Source organism: Cylas formicarius, unplaced genomic scaffold, assembly GCF_029955315.1.
Source record: "Cylas formicarius isolate icCylForm1 unplaced genomic scaffold, icCylForm1.1 PGA_scaffold_10__41_contigs__length_53128322, whole genome shotgun sequence".
Classification (NCBI taxonomy): Eukaryota; Metazoa; Arthropoda; class Insecta; order Coleoptera; family Brentidae; genus Cylas; species Cylas formicarius.
In genome coordinates, this window is record NW_026844214.1 from 6,209,682 (window position 1) to 6,227,507 (window position 17,826).

The 17,826-nt window shown below is 32.3% G+C and overlaps 2 protein-coding genes across 4 annotated transcripts; both read left to right on the top strand.

Annotated features, from left to right (window-relative positions):
• The first annotated feature begins 1,530 nt into the window (after positions 1-1,530).
• On the top strand, positions 1,531-4,240 carry LOC132705009 (androgen-dependent TFPI-regulating protein-like). 3 transcript variants are annotated; one of them, XM_060675418.1, is made up of 5 exons: positions 1,531-1,617; positions 1,973-2,161; positions 2,274-2,459; positions 2,984-3,153; positions 3,986-4,240. In XM_060675418.1, exons 2-5 carry the CDS (start codon positions 1,979-1,981, stop codon positions 4,176-4,178), a joined length of 732 nt encoding a protein of 243 aa, XP_060531401.1. In that variant the 5' UTR covers positions 1,531-1,617; positions 1,973-1,978; the 3' UTR covers positions 4,179-4,240. The 3 variants fall into 3 exon arrangements, with proteins under 3 accessions (XP_060531401.1, XP_060531392.1, XP_060531409.1); XM_060675409.1 differs by having other exon boundaries at positions 1,531-2,161; XM_060675426.1 differs by lacking the exon at positions 2,274-2,459 and having other exon boundaries at positions 1,531-2,161.
• Positions 4,241-9,732: 5,492 nt separating this feature from the next.
• On the top strand, positions 9,733-15,928 carry LOC132703876 (uncharacterized). Its single transcript, XM_060673395.1, has 9 exons — positions 9,733-9,833; positions 10,825-10,942; positions 11,344-11,463; positions 13,764-13,899; positions 14,271-14,350; positions 14,513-14,725; positions 14,793-14,964; positions 15,093-15,178; positions 15,650-15,928. Exons 1-9 carry the CDS (start codon positions 9,738-9,740, stop codon positions 15,853-15,855), a joined length of 1,227 nt encoding a protein of 408 aa, XP_060529378.1. The 5' UTR covers positions 9,733-9,737; the 3' UTR covers positions 15,856-15,928.
• The last annotated feature ends 1,898 nt before the right edge of the window (positions 15,929-17,826 follow it).

The window sequence follows — 17,826 nt, forward strand, 5'->3', positions numbered from 1 at the left end:
GACCTTAAAAATGTATAATAACAAACAAAATTCAAATGCACAATTACAACATAAAGGATTGTCTTTCTTGTGATACCTTTTAATACGTATTCGTTGTTATTATTATTATTATTATTATTATTATTATTATTATTATTATTAACTGTTATTATGATTATGAATTAATTAATTATATTAACACAATTTTATATTATTTATTTTGTATTATACTGAAAATATCCAACACTTGTAACTCAAGTATTATGGAAACAAAGCTAAATCTTTATCTCTATCTCTATACTCTCCCTAAATATTTTCACCAGAAATGAAATCGTAGCGTCCTACTAAATAATTAAAACTTGAATTGAGCAATTTCACTCTAAAAACGTAATGTGAACATTCCAGCTGTTGAGACGTTTTCGTGTTGACAGCTATCAGCTTGACATATTGTGGTGAGTTTTCAGTTATTTTTGAGTTGAAAATGGTTTACCGCAATTGCACGTGCCTGGTTGTAAAACTACAAGTACTTGTGCTCCGAGAAAAACAATTATTAAATTCCCTGTTCAGGATATGGGAAACTATATGAAATTGAAAATGGTGGAAGTTCAAGTCCGAGATATTTTAAGTGAAGTCAGTATTTCACATATATATAAAAAAAGGAGTGCCAATGTTCTGCAGGAATACAAATAAACCTGCTCAATAAGTGTCGAAGCAAATCAGCTAAGTACAATATTCACTCAACAACGGAGTGTATAATTTTTCAGACGTCAACAAATTTGGTTCAACAAAAACTGACGAAGAATGAATCCAATGAAGTTTTGTGAAAAGTATAACTGAGTGTATGGTTTCTTCTGTTAAACCTGCAGCTACAAATATTGGTTTAGCTCCAATTAAGTTGCCAATTGTAAAACCATTGCTTTATAGTTCCGCGATACTGAATTGAAAGAAATTTCATAGAAAGAAAATACACAGATGTAAACAATACGTTCTGGGCCAAAAATTGGGGACCATCAAATAGTCCGCTAAAGGCAGATTGCGCTTTCATAAATCCGTCGGTCATATTGCAAATGTGGAAATATTACACAAATGAACGAATTAACTTTAAACCCCAAAGGGTAAAATTAAACACAAAATGTACGGCGACAATGCATTGCTTGTCTCCACTTACCTCGTGACGTCATTACCAATGGAGTATTTTTGTTTCGAGAGTGTAACTTATTGTATTTTAGAAGGTATTTAAAAAGTTTTCATGTAAATCGAAAAATGACGTGCGGTTATCTTGTCTACTTCCACCACAGCTTCCAATTCATGGTTTGGTATTCATATAATAATTAAAAGGAACTTGTCCAGCAAAATAAATTTCTGTATTTCATGCCAAAAGTTAGGTTAAAAAATTACTTTAGGTAATAAAAATCGAGAGTTCAATTTTGTCAATCTTGCCCGGTCGATTCACATAATTTGGTAGAGTTGTCTGTTCCGAAAGTGGTGGGAAAACGATAAAGAAAAAAGCAATCAGACCTAGACTTTATAAGTGCCGATAGCAAGCGACCGCCGCATTAAATATAATGATTTCTGGGCGATGCGAACAGTTTGGAACAGTATTTTGTTTTGAATGAAAAACGAACATATCAGACCGGGGTACGCTGAATATGAAGTTAAACGTATTTTATAATTGAAATCTGTGTTTTACTGGGGGTCTCGAATTTGACTCTCAGATCGCGATCTCTACGAAGTCGATAAAAAGTAAAGTGCTGTGAGACAGATGTTTCTGGGATAATTTTGTAGCGAACTATAATACCACAATATAACAGAACGGACTATTGCTATAAGATCTTCAATTTCTTCTGTCTTTGATAACCACCATTGCCACAATTACGCATTACCATGTCCTGTGAGAGTCGAATTTAGAACATCCGACCATTTTAAATAATGCAGCGAGTTATAGGTGTTTGGTTTGTTTATTTATTTTTCTAAGTTGTACATTTAATTGCAGCCCGATATGATTAATACTAGAAATATTTTGAGTGCGACTTTTCACGTGATTGCACTTATTCACAATGTACATGCAATAGGTTATTGCCATTTCAGTTTTAAAGAAAATGTTGAAGAAGATGATGGGGTCGACCAACGTATCCTAGATATGAAAAATTTCGGAATGTTATTTTTTACTAGCTGGAATATGGTAAGAGTTAGTTCAAAAGAAGAGAAAATAATTTTTCCCTGAAATGTCAATCCTCTTGTTGTACTATTGTTATAATAATAAAATAACACATGATGATATAATATTCTTTCAGATTATTCAAATATTATATTTTTCTCTAGCAGTATTATCCGATATCCTTAGGTTTTCGTATTCGAAATCCACACTAATTGAAAAAATCTTGCGACTCAGAGGTTATTTCTATACGAGCATGCTTTTTCCATGTTCGATATTTGTTTGTACTATGTTCTGGGGTGTTTATTCAATCAACAGAGAGTGGGTAAGTATCGGTGACTTATAAAATTTAATATCGAAATTTTATACAGTATAGCCTTTGATATATTTGTTTTCGTCTCTAAACCACAATGAACGTAATTCTAAGTTAAGTTAATGTTTTTCTGATTATCTTGATTTCCCAACGTCGAGAACATTGTTTACAAGGTGTTTTAAATTATCAGGCACAAGAAAACTGTCAAGAATAAGGTCAGTACATCCGAATAAAATATTTTTGTTGCACGGAAAATAACTTTCCATTTTTTAAACCCTAGAAATGTCACTTATAGCTCCTATGTTCAATAATACTTTTTTTCATTTTTATGGATTAAAAACAAAACAACAAAAGCAATCTTCGCGATTATTGATTATACGTTTTAAATTCTGTCGTAGTAATGCTAAAAAACTCTCAAATTATAAAATAATTAAATTAAATTAATTAAATAATTACAGTTTCTTCTGGGACAGGTGTGGTAAACGGTAACTCGTGACTCAAAAAGTTTAAATATAGTGGAGTGGTTGTCTTTTTAGGTTCTTCCTTCGGTTTTGGATAAGTATGTTCCCGATTGGCTCAATCACTGCCTGCATACAAACATTATAATATTTCTTACAATAGAAGTATTACTAGTTAATCAGTTTATACCGAGTTATAAATCGTCATTGCTAGGACTGACTGTTTTAACATTAATTTACGATACTATGTAAGTACATATATAATGATTATTAAAATGAAATATTCATTAATTAAAAAAAAGACAGAAAATCTACCGTATCATTTATCAACATTTAAATATAAATTGAAAAACAGGTGACATGTTTCACATAAAATATCACGATCAAACCACATTATAGATTTGAGAAGACTCTTTAACAATGCTCCATTGTCATAGATTTTTTCTTCATGTGACGCTATTTTCCTTCGATGGTTAACGATACAGAAAGGTTCACTTTAAGACATCAGCTTCATTATTCCTGTAGCATCTTTCGCGTTTCCGGAGCAATCAGATGTTTTTAAGTTAGATCAAAAAATTATTTATGACAGCTGTTTATGCAATACCGTGCATTTATCAAATACAAAATAATCTGCCGAAGCAGCTGTCAAATCATTAAATAACTGTTAATATTTGAACATTTTTTGATCTAATTTAATTCTGCTAAATGTATTTTCGTCAAATAAAAGCTACCTCAGTCCAATGGTATTTTAAGCTTTGTCAGTTCTGACTAATGGTAGTATAAAAAGTATAATATGTAAGTAATACTCGTTTATTGAGCACTCGCTCCGCTGCTCTCCCCCTCATGACAAATGAAACTGGTAGCTAAAATGGTGTTTATCAAACTTGTTTCATAATATACTATTCCAGCGTCCCATACATTTGGGATGGTGATAAAGCTGACCATTTAAAAGTAAAATAACTTCCATACCAATCAAAGCAAATTAGCAAATTTGCTATAATATTTATCTTGGTAAATTTCATCGAATATATTACTATATAATCTGTATAATCTTAATGTAAATGTAATTTTTTTTTTCAGATTTTTCGCAACATACTTTTTACGTGGTCGGTGGATTTATGGAATATTTCATTTTTTGAGCTGGCCAGAAAGGATATTTTTCATGTTGTTTAATTATTTGATAGTGCTTATGACTATGAGGATCGGCATTGTGATTGAAAATTTCAAATACAACCAATTGACCAAGAATAAAAAATATACGTCAAATTCTTAATCTCGTAATATAATTTCAAATTATGTATTATATTATAACTTTAATTAAAAAAATAAAAATTGCACACAAATTGTTAAAGCGCAGTCTAAAAATCAATGTAGTCTGTATTTTGAAGGTGATATTATTATTAATATTATTATTATTACACCTGCAAAACCTACGGACGTTATAACAAAATTTTAAATACAAAAGTTGTTTCTATTTATTTTATTTTCCTAATCGTCGCTTTTTTATATACAGGGTGGTAAAAATAAGTTACATTTTTTTAAAAATAGAACACACAAAATTTTATTGCATTTTACTATAGGTCTGTGATGCGCCGTTTCGAACTTAATAGCGATCATCTTCAGAATTCGGGATATGTTTAAACCAGCATTGTTGGGTTGCTTATTGACTTTTTAAACTTTTTTCCTCTATTATTTTTAAGAAAATAATGCTTTTCTATGGGCAATGATCAATTTTAAAATATTTTCTTCTTGCCACGTTTCGCAACATACTTTTCTCAATTTTCGTAAATGAGACACCTTGTATATTATTGAATTTTCGAATAGCCACTTTAATAGTACGGTTCTCTGACTTACCGTTTTGGCTTAACTGGCAAATATTTTCCAATAATACATATTTTTTTTTTACATTCATAATTTAACATATCTTGTAAATAATGTCCTTAAATGGAAAAAACGTTTTACAAAATTCATATTCTTAATAATATAGACCATACGTCCTTACAAAATATGTAGAAACCTGTCGGTTGAAAGACACAAACATAAAATTGATGATATTAATTTTGACCTTTTTGACATCATCATCGCAGTAGCTTTAAAAACAATAGTAGTTGTGGTAAAATTACTGATTTTTTGACAGGTATCAGTGTATTATAATATTTTAAGCATATTTTTTCTGACTACCATTATTTTCTATTTATTTTATTAAGTTGCGTTTTTGTTTAGTCTATTTTGTATAATGTATACGAAGGAGGAAAGAGTTGACCTATCAGAATGTTACATCGCCCATAACAAAAGTCTCTAGCTCTCAGACAATATAGAACTAAATTTTCCCATAGACGATTGCAAGGAAAAAGAAATTTGCCAAAATATGCCAGCAGTTTCGAACAAATGGCAGTAGTGCTCTACAGACCTCCACCCGTCTTACCGCTTCAGATGTAGACTTAAGACGAACCACAATTCAAACATGTTTAAAAAATAACAGTTATAAATCAGTTTAACTTAAGACTCGAATTTTGAAATATAATGATGGATAGGCATTTTTAGATAATATGTTTCAAAAAATTACTTAAATTAGTTTTTCAATATGTCCGCCATTTTGAAGAATATAAGTAGCATACGCTATTTCTAAATGGTATATGGCATTTAAGACGTAATTCTTAAATTATGAATGAAAAAATTTTATGTATTATTGGAAAATAATTGCCAATTAAGCGTAAACGTGGTAATACTGCGAATTTTAAGAAGATATATTAAATTTGATAATTGCCTAAAGAAAAGCACTGTTTTCGTAAAAATAATAGATGGAAAAAAGTTTAAAAAGTTAATTAGCAACCCAACAATGATGATTTAAGCAAAACCCGAATTCTGAAGACGGTCGCTATTAAGTTCGAAACGGTGCATCACAGACCCATACTCATATATGTCGTTGAATTTGTCTGTAAAAGGACTATCCAAAAATGCAATAAAATGTATGGCGTTCTATTTAAAATAATGTAACTTTGTTTTACCACCCTGTATATAAAAAAGTGACGATTAGGAAAATAAAAAACAATTAAGGTCACTTTAATAGAAACAGCCTTTTGTTTCGAGAGAAGGTAGAGGCCCTCTTGAACGCCAAACACGAGGATTTCTCAATAACCTTATGTCATCGGCGTAACCCCTAACGCGAGAGTTTATGAAAGAGTGCAGGTATCTACTACAAACAACACTGGTCCCAGTACTGAACGTTGTGGACCATCACTAATAATGTTTTGTGGTAACGAAAAAGCTTCACCAATCCGAACAAAGACCGTTTACGCAGAAACGCTGCTATTCACTTTAACTGTTTATCACAACACACAATGCTGTGTTCAAGTTTGAACGACAAGCGTCAGTCAGTGAATTTCTACTGGATTATCTGGATTAAATCAATTAATTAATTAAAGTGCCAGTGTCCAGTGTAGTCGTTATGACTAATCCGTCAGGAACGCAGCCGTGCTGAGACACACAGTGCGCCGACTGTAATAACACGTAATATCATTTCATAGATTTTGCTTTTTTATGTTTGTTATTGCAGGTTCATATCAAGAGAAGTTTGTTTGTCTGCTTCTGATTGCAAAAGCTTGTCTGTTCCTGATTGCAATTTATTTTGGTGTGGATGCTTTTGGCAGAGAAAATCAACTCTATCAAAAATGATAATTTAGTTGAACTGTAGTGTAAGAGCGGAAAATCGAAAAAAATTTCAGCCTTATCCGAGAAAATTTGTCCTCTTTTAGCAGTAGAAAAATGCCCCAATATGCCTTAATATGTCCAATAAATGGAAATAACTTAGTCGAAGCCGAAAAAACTTCTAGAACGTCAGGAAGCTGGCTACAGCAAGAGATACATCTGCCAGAGAAACTAATCGCTGATATATCTACTGCAAACCTGCAGTCTTGGGCCTGTGGAAGCTCTTCCATGAAGCTTCGATTAAAACAAAAAAGAGGCGGATAGGGGAACTCGCAGCTAGTAGGATACGTAATGAGTTGCGATTTGCCGCAGAGATGAATCGTGATATAAAAACAATTAAATGTGAGACTGCTTCATTAACTCCTCATCAAACTCATATCTAGATCTAGATCTGTCTGAAAACAAATATAAAGTAGTCCATTCAGAATGTTTTCCAAGCTAATATATAATATATGTGTAAATGGGGTTTCAACGGCAGCTCAAGTCACAGCCAATTTAAACAAAAGTTCACTGATATTTCTAGTCCAAATGAGTATCTGTTCTTGGTAGCATTAGTGCCTTTAAGATTGGTAAATCTAGACACTGAAATGGATGCGTGGATCAATACAAGACCGTTAAATTTAAATAAATGCTCAGCTGGTACGCGCAGGGGAAAAGTAGATGAATGAGAAAATAGCCTATCTGAAAAATAGTCATTTTCTATCTGATACGAAGACAAAACACGTGTTGTATAGAGTGTCTAATGTCGAAAACCATCGCTTCGGTTTGTGTTTGTCCAACCTACACTGTTGGATGCGGTTTTTCGAATGCCTTTTGCACATAGCCTATCGGTTACCAGTAAACTCTTGGCAAGTAAAAGGCAATGAAGCAAAGGAAATAGTAGGCATAAATAAAAAAAAATCAAGACGACTTTCAATCGTAAATGGGTTGGTTGTGGACAAACCGAAGCCAGGATATGGCTCGACGAACAATGGCAAAACAGCCAGAAGATTCTTTTCAAATCCTGATGTCAGCCCAGAGAATACAGCAATTGAGCAGAATGTTATTGTGAACTTTTCCATCGTCTTGAGAGTGTTGCCAAGCGGTCTCACTACAGATTTACAAAATTTTAAGAAATTGTTAGTCGGAAGAAGAGATGGTAGGGATGGTACTATATGCCTAGCAGTGCTTATAACTATACATACGGGTGGTACTACATGCCTAGCAGTATTCACAACGTGCTTGTTCACGGGTGTGAAACAAATAGTGCATTCTCTCAGCCAATTGGACAATTGTCGGAAGATGGCCTTGAAGACAAACAAGGAGAGGTGAGGAAAAACAGATTATCTCACACCCGTAAACGCTTCTGAACCTCTGATATCAAGCCAAAGAAAAATAACAAAAGAAGGAGAGGTTGAGAAGTATATGAAAGTAACGAAACCTTCAACAACATACAGTGCAAATTTAGATTTACAATTATTAAATTTCAATGAAGAATCTTCCGATTCCGGATAGTTTTACTTTAGCATTAGTTAGTTAATTAAATTAATTGCAATTAACGTTTTAAAAAATTGTTAAAATCAGCTATCAGCTCTCGTATCTATAATATAATATGATTTTCATTTTTTTTTCCTGATTTAAAAATATAGAAAGAGAGAGAGAAAATTCTGCTTAATATACCTGGTGATTGGGACAGCACTAAGCTTGAATGTTGAACTTAATAATAAGATGATCAGTCGACTAAATTAGGCTCTGGCGTAAGTATACGATCAAGGCTAATGAAGCGTGTCTATTTTTCAGTAATTTGACGGAAAAAATGGGTAAAATATTATTTGAAATAACAGATCAGTAATTCAGTAAAATACGATTATTAAATATCGTTTCCATTCTCCCCATCCTTTTACTTAGATCATCCAGATATTAATAATAATAATAATAAGATAATTTATTGCCAATAACATTAATTAAACATAACATTTCCCAAAAATAATATCGTGCACTATTATGGACCTCACATTATGTGTGCACTATATATTGCGCATTTAGATTAGATTAGATTAGATTCGATTTAGATTCCTGATACTATGTGTTGCATGCAAGTATTTTTGGTTTTTTTGGGGCAAACATTACCCCTCACTTTATATAGAATTGATGATTTTTGTAATACTTCCTGATAATATTTAGAGATTAATTTTCTAATTTTATCTCACTGACATGTGTTACGGTTAACATTGGGCCAACGGTAAACTGTACTCCTTACAAGACATATGTAAATTAAATCTATTTGATCGGCACCGGTAGCTTCTTATACGACGAGTGAAAGAAAGTTGAACATTTTTGAAATAAAAAAAAAATAGAATCATACTGGCGAGAAGCAGAGCTCGATCATTGAAATCCGATTACTAACATGGTTTGTCACGCAAATACCCCTGCAGACCGGCACAACTACACAAACAAGTAAAAATTCTACATGGTTTGATTGATTATAATTATTAATAATATTATTATTATTACTATTATAAATATTAAATCTTTAATTTCGGTCATAGCAAGACAAACTCGTTGCTAAATGTGTTCTTTAATAAACTTGTTGCATATTATACCATTACCAAAGAGTTGTCTTTGGTCTATGATATTTCAAAATGCCTATTTCATGAATTTAATCAGAATTATATTGATGAGAATGAATATTAAATTATCTATAGTTGACATTCTTGCTGTGTCTATTGTGTTTGCTTATCTATTTTACTTACACTTGCACGGGAGGTTTAAATCAAATACAAGCTTGAGTTTTTTATTCCAGAAAAAAAATAGTCTGAAAAAATTACATGAAAGAACTCTACACCTTCACCTATTGCGAAATTTTGTGAACACTAATTAGCACTTTCTTATTGAGTTGATGTCGCAAAACAAATTGGTCTTCTCTATTGCGAAAATCATAAGTTCTTTTTAAAATCTGCCCCTGCAAAAACTAGTTTTTATCTTTGTCTGGGTCTTGATTGATTAATGGTTTCAATAAGTGTTGAATGAATCAAATTTTATCGGGTAAAATTTGACAAGGTTGCAAATATTTTTATCTTATCAGTGATTAACTGCTACAGCAAATCTGCTTTCAATCGAATGTATTTCCCTCCATAGCAAAACAATGTTTAAAGCGGTGTTGTTGTTTGTGTCACTCTTGTTACCCTACACTAGAGCTGTGGACGACGTAAACATTTTGTGTTTATCTTCAACTTGTTCGGTAAATTTTGTATATGTTTCGCTTTAGATATTAGAGATTTTTTGCACAATATTAATAGAAACCTAATTAAACATTAAGAGGTATTAAAGCGCATTAATAACATAATAATAACCAAAAACCCAACAAAAACATCAGTAAGTGTAAACTTAACGGAGTTAAAAATTTCTTCCAAAATATTTATTATTTTATACCACTAAACTGCTATTCATAATTCACAATACTAATAGTTTATATAACGTCAAAATAAATAAGAACTAAAATTTCCGATTTTCACGAAATTATATATTTTTACATGACAATTGTTTCGACAATACCGTGTCGTTATCAAATGTTTATATGTGTTTATATAACGTCCCTACTTATACACGTAAATTATTACCAATTATTATTAAGACAAAAAAATTGATGACTTTTGACCTTATGAAGGGTGTCAAAGAAACTTTAAATTGAGATATTCAATAGGCAAAATTTTATCATAAAAAAAAAGTATTTGGCAAATCAAGGATATACTATTAAAAATTCAGCGTTTAATAATAGCTGTTAATAAATATATTATTTTAAAACACCGCTATTGCCTTTTGATAACTGAAGACAATAATCGATGGTTGCTAGGTATTTGTTGAATAGGTAGTGCTGAATAATCGAGTGACTGAAGAAGTTTATTAATGTGTTATATATTACACTTTCTTTTATGTATTTTACCCAACTACCCAAGGCAATCAATTTAATATTTCAAAACTTGAGTTTTGCAAACATACACTGTACAAAGTTATTTTAAAAAACAGACTTAGAACTTGATATTTTCAAAAAAAGATTTACTTTATTTAAGTAGTGGAGTCTAACTTCCACAATATGGTGGAAGCCGTATATGAGAATATTCTTTTATTTCCTATTAAAGGTATGGTATAGCTTCCGCCATGTGTTTAATTGTACTAAGAATATTTATAAAGATTTTCTTTTATATTTCTAAACTAAATTTATTTTATTTTAGGATGCTGAATGTGGTACCTTGCCAAAAAATTGCCAAATTCAGAATGCCACACATAATGGGATCTTCCTTCCTTCGCCAGACATTTGCAACTGTTGCGATTATTGTCTCGCAAATATCGGTAATGTGGAAAACATAGCGAAGTGCAGTTAGAGAAAAAATTAACCTATTATTGTAAACAAATTCTACGACGTGCTTCAAAAATTCCTGTAATGTCGGCCTAGCCAGTGCCCTATATCTTTGGTAGCTAGCTATATGAGTTTTTCCGTCACATAAAGGTCAGAACTAAAATAATCACACCCCTTTGTTCACCTAGACTAATACGTACCAAATTAATTTTTATACTAGTTTAATGTGCTTTTAGCCAAGAAGGACTAAGCAATGAAATAAAAAAAGGGTTCAATTATCTAATTGCAAGCGGGAGTTGCTTGCACTGAGAACTACTAAGCGTTAAATTATGAAAGTTAATTTTTATACGATTAAATAATTGAGGTTCAGCATTGTAATAAGTACTTGTTACAGAGGAAGGCGGAGCATGTACCGTTGGCGACCCATCAAGTGGACAACACACTTCCATTTGTGGTCCTCTACTAAGTTGTGTCCCCAAAAATGACAACGCAACTGACGGAAAATGTAGAAAAAGTAAGTGCTGCATTTGCAATATCAGCGCAATATTGGTTAGTTACATAATACACGACTGATAGTTCCTTAGTCCTTATCCATCGAATATTAACAAGAAGAGTCATCCTCCGTCATCCGCAATCTTTCAGTGTAGCATTAAACTGTTTGATGTTTGCCTTTGTTTAATTTGCCACAAACTGAAACGCCGAACTCACCAAAACATCCCTATCTCTCCATAAAGTCTTTCTCCAGGCTCTCAAAATTTCTATATCGATTCCTTCTCTCTTCCTTGTGTGTTCCAATTCAAGACTTTCTTTGATATCATATTCTTACCGTGTCATTCGATTGCCTCTGTCGTCTAGATTTACCGGCCGCCCTTCTGCAGAAGTCCATCTCAGTTTCTCTTAATGTTCTTTTATATTTCTGTTCCAGAGGCTACGCTTCAGCACAGTAAGTTATTATGCTTTTCACGATATAGTTGTAGATTCCTTTTCTGTTCTTTATATATATGTTTTTGTCTCATAATATGCTGTTTAGCAAGGAAATTGCTCTTCTTCCTTGAACTTTTCTCTCAGATATCGCTTCGTCCACTGTATCTTGTTGGGAGCCGCTTAATGGTTTGTATCAATGTTGATTTCTAAACCGCATTTGTCATACTTCTTAGTTAGCTTGTCTGTCATGTATTCGATGTCATCCATATATGCAATAACAAATTGATCATCCGCGAATAATAGACTGTAGACTGCATAATCGTCATCTACTGGTATTCTCATATTACTGCATTTGCGTTTCTAGGTCATTTTTTTTATAAATAAATTTTAAATAGCTTCGGCGATGTTCTTAAGACCTGTTGCTTAAGACTTTTGGTAACCTTAAAGCCTTTTGTTAACCCCTGATTTGTTTTAACTCTAGATTCTCCACCGTTGTATAATGATTTCATTGCTTTTATTATTTCTACATTAATGTCGCTGTTTTCTTTTCTAGGATCTGTGTTAAAGTAAACAGGTGAACCAATTGAAGATTTTCCTGCTCAATAGCCCGCTTCTATTCTGTTTTTTAGAATTTTTCCATATATTCTAGTCATGGAACTTATAACCGCTATACCCCAATAATTGTCACTTGCCTCGATTTTTCTGTATGGTTGAAATTTTCTTAGGGCATATTACAGTTTTTCGCTTCCGTATTCTACTCCGTATGCTACTTTATACACGTCCTTAATCTCAGCTAGTGTTAGTCTTATAGGGGCCCTCTTACACCTATATTTGGGTTTCTGCCTTGAGCATCTTTAAGTTGTGCCTCTCTTCGGTCAGGTTTTTTCATAGTATTGGTTCCATTCTTGTGAGAATATTTCATTTTTCTGTTCTGTTCTGATATTTCTGAAGAGTCTTCAACTTTATATACTTTTTTTCATGTCCTTTGCCATTGGTTAGTCTTTTTTTTCTCTTATCATTCTTTTTACTCTGGCTTGTGTTTCTTGTCTTTCGTTGTTTTCCGCTTCTTCTGCATTTGTATTCTTTTTCTATATTATTGTATTGTATTGTATTCTGTATTTTCTGCTAATCGTGTTAAATCTTAGTGGCGTTTCCTAATTTGCCGGTTCTTCTTCACGTTTAGTATTGTATGGGTGCTGTTTCGATTTATTAGTCAATGTTATCATTGCCTTCAATAAGTTGTAGTCATTTCCACAAGAGGAACAACTTTGTAGTCAATAATAGTTTTTAGGTTTCTTGTTGTTTGTGTCCATGTGTCCATATGTCTATTGTCATTAACAATTTCCTCTCCATATTTTCCGATGAGTCTGCCATTTTCCCTTGTCTCATTTCTACTATTCAGGTCTCCTTTTCTCCCCTTGACGTTCCTATTTTTACTATTTCTTAATTTAGTTGTTCAAAAAATAAGTCTATATTATGGACTAATTCGCCATCTTTCCTTCTAACTTCTGTACCACCAATGTTATTTCTGACCCACGGCTATCAAAAATTACTAACTTTACTAACACACAGTAAAATTTTTTAAAAAAATGCAACACCGCTGTCACTATCTCTTACACATTGCTATTTTAAGTCCTAAGAATTTCAGACTTGGTGATTTGAAGGTCTCTCGTAACACCTGTGTTGTCAGATTGTGCATAGTTTCTCTTGGTATGGCAAAGGTAAATATGGCAACATTAGTGCTTATTGCTTTCTACACACTTTATTACACATACAGAAAAAATTGGCTTTAAGTGTTGAACCAACATTTAAATACCAAACTTTTTATCCAGATCATCAAGGAATTACGACTACAAATTATTATTGTACAAATTACTTTGTGATTTCCAGTGACCACAGATTGCACGCTCCAACAACTTGACTACGACGAACGCAGACAAAACGGATCGTTGGGAACGATGGAGGTTCGAGCGAAATGTGACGAGGATGGATTATTTGATTCATTTAAATGTATACCAGGGCAAACGTAAGATTCAGCAATAGAGGATTCGTGCCTTTTGGGCAAATGTTTCATCGACACTCTTATTTATTACAATTTTCTTTTGAATCTATTTTCATTTACCAACGCAACTGTTTTATTAGATGGTCTAAATTTTTCATAGTTTTTTATATATCTTCGACTACGTTGTCATAAATCTGAGCTGGGATTATTTAATATTATTAATTGAGGATCGTCAATTTTAATGTAAAAACTGAAATCTTCTTTTACAACATGGTCAATTTGCTTTTTAGCGACACAAAAAAACAATAAATATTTGCACAATTAAGTTTTTCAGAAAAATTTAAATTCTCCAAATTCATCAACTTATATTCCTTATATTTTGGCAAAATTTTCAGATGCTATTGTCTGCATCGAAATGGAACGCGAATTTTTGGCCAGGGTGATTTTAGCAGCATTGATTCTTATATGCCGTGTGGTAAGTATATTCAGTCAAACAAAACCTAAATTTATTTAGTTGGCGCAATTATTAAAGACAGTGTTTAGGTATCAAATTCTAGCTTACCTAGCTTTTGTTTCAAATTTATAAAGCAAGCTCTCTTTTTATTTTTTTTTTAATTTTTAAATTTATATTTTTAAGAATGTTCGAGAAAATACTACGCTGCAATGGATTTAATGGGAAGAGAGCTTCGCCCCAGCGAACATTTCAGATGCGACTCCGCTGGAAACTATGACCGAGTACAGTGCATTGGAGAGAAATGTCTCTGTGTAGATGCTCTAGACGGAGCCCCTACATATCCCGACCAAGCACTGGTTAACATGACCTTAATCTCCAATAACACGTTACCTTGCTGTAGGTCGACAGCATAACATTTCTTCTGAAATTTATACCTCGAAGTGAAAAAATATTTTCTTTTTAGACACCGCAAATGAACCAGGAAAATATTACAAAAAATGTGAAGCCGAATACATTGAAATTCTGAACAAAGCTCAGAAATTGCAAAAGTCAGGTTACAATGCAGTAGTGGGGGTTCGTTATCCCAAATGCGATTTGGATGGATCTTATCTTCCTGTCCAAGAAAATAAAACCCAGTATGTAACTGTTTCGAATTATCTTCCAACCCCGTGAACCTTCATTGAAAGAAACGAAATTAATAATAAAGAAAATAAAAACGAAAAAATCAAGGATAAATTTCATATTAAAATGTGTTACTTTCTAGCAAGGTGTGCGTAGACAAAGATGGCGTGGTTTTATTGACAATTGACAAATCAGAAGAGGCGTCATTAGCCGCAAATATGGATTGTAGTAAGTATTTGTCCCCATTTTATCAGATCGTTTAATCCAATAATATGCCACGGAACATTACGAGAACAAGAATGCTATCTCACTCTTCTCCATTGTTCCTCAGCACTTTCGGATGAGAAGTTTAAAACAGGCTGTATAGTATTTTTATCTAAATTTTGGTTAGTTTTGTAACGTTAGCGACAGTAATTTTTATCGAATATGCTTGTTGGCTAAACTCATAATGAAAGAGAGAGCAAACCAGCAATTCCAGAGTAAAGCAAAGTGAAGAAATCAAACAACAAAGTGTCTAGTCTGTAGGGACCCCTACTAACAGCCCACAGTTTGTCTTGGACGCTCGAATGCCTGGCTTTATTGTAGCTCCACTAAGTTTCTAGCATTAACCACAGGAAACCACCGACAGCGAAACTTTTTTTATTGTTTCAGTGCATATCAATTATTATTTTAAATCGCTATACGATTTCGTTATTGCAGAATGTGCTCGATCATTGCTAGTCATGTCAACAAACGAAAAACCTAGTTGCTTAAAGAATGGGAACTACAATCCGATTCAATGCCGCAGAGGTATCTGTAGATGCGTGGATTTGGATGGCAACCAAGTATGCTCAGATGCCTCAACACAATGCCTCGAGGTTGATGAAAGTGCTGTTGAAACATTACCGTGTTACGTCGGAACGTAATGTAATATTTATAATTAATAAATTAAACTAAATTAAAATATTTATAATGTAATACAATACAATATACAATAAAACACTGATTTCTAAAATTCTTACTTCTCACTTCTTACTTAAAACCCAACCACACTGATAAACTGGACCTTAATAATTCAACCTAAACTACCAAAAAAAGTCAGCAGCTTTTTAAGAATATCACATTGAAACCATTAGTCGAGACCTCGCTATTCAACAACAACTCACTGACAATCTGTCCCAGATTCACTTCTCTATAGGAATGTCCGCTCCTACTATATTTGCATCAAAGGTTGGTTGGGAAAAATCGGCGAAAAACGAAAATGGCGGATTTCGTTTATCGCCAGAAAATCAAAGCGGTTAAATTGACAGCTGTCCAAATATTACATTATTCAGACACTTTTCTAAGACCATATTGGATTTTTCAATTTTTGGAAAGAGCGTAAAAACCTTTTTTCCATCTGACTTTGACGTTAAATAATTGAAAGTATCATAGTTGTATTTTAATAAGAAGTGCGTTTTTTCTTATTAAGAATATAAATGTAAGTCATCAAGGCAGAAACTTCTTAAGCGAGCAGTTTAATGAAGGAATTATTTCATTAAATGGTCTGATATCTTGATCCCCTGATTTTTCGCCATTGGATTTCTTCTTCTTTCTGAATTTGAAAAATTTTTTGATCCTCCTGAGATTATAGAGACGTTGAAATAAAGAGTTTTATACATATTGAGAAACACTAACGGAATTACACTTGTTAGGGTTGTATGAAAAAAAAGTTGCCAAGAATGTCCATTTTGAAAACCTGTTTAATTACATCACTTCTAAATTATTTCTGTCCGGATTTTCTTTTTGAATTTTTATCGGACTTGTACTTTGTTAGTATTAATTAATTTAACGAAGACTTGTTTTTTAATACACAGTTGGTAATTTGCACGAAACATCTGACTTGTTGGGAAGTCGTCCTTTCATGTTCTATGAAAAATTCAATGCGTTTGTGCGTTTTTTATCTGTTATTTATTAATATTAATGTTAAATAAATCATGGCCTACTTATAAAAGAATTAAGACCTTTAATATTTATTTTATTATCCGTTGCAATCTACCCGAAGTGTCCATTCGAAGAGATGTAACCCATCAGAGGAAATATGTCAAATTTCTTTAGTATTGATTTGTAATTTTTTTTAATATATTCATAATTATAATTTATTTTATTACCCGCTGCAATCTACCCGAAGCGTCCAACCGAAGCGAAGTAAACCATCAGAAAAAATATGTCAAATTTCTTTATCATTTATTTGTAATTTTTTTAATTGATTTATAATTTAGTATTTATTTTATTATCCGCTGCAATCTACCCGAAACGTATATTCGAAGAGATGTAACCCATCAGAGGAAATATGTTAATCTTTTTTTATTATTTATTTGTAATTTTTAAATTTATTTAAAATTTAGTATTTATTTTATTATCTGCTGCAAATCTACCCGAAGCGTCCATCCAAAAAATCAGAAAAAATATGTCAAATTTCTTTAGTATTTATATGTAAGTTTTTAATTTATTTATAATTATAATTTATTTTATTACCAATAATCAATATCAATATCAATCAATATCCTTAACCGCAAGGATATTTTCTGCCAGATGTCGATGTTTCCTTGACACTGTGTGGTGTATGCTGTTTCGAGGCTCCTAAAAAATTAATCATATGATCGCCACTACGTTTTTTTTTTTAATTAACCCTCCTTCGGTAAAATAGATGACAAATAAATGAGTTGTAAGAGAACAAAGACAATAATCAATTATTCATTGAGCTCCAAAGTTGGGTCTAGAAGATTGGTTTATACATTATGTGATGTTTTTAAAGCCTTACATGAAAACATTAACTTTCACAGTTAATCTTGTATTTTATGTTAAACTTAATCAGTAATTTTTATTGAAAAACACCTAATAGAAACGAAAAAGCA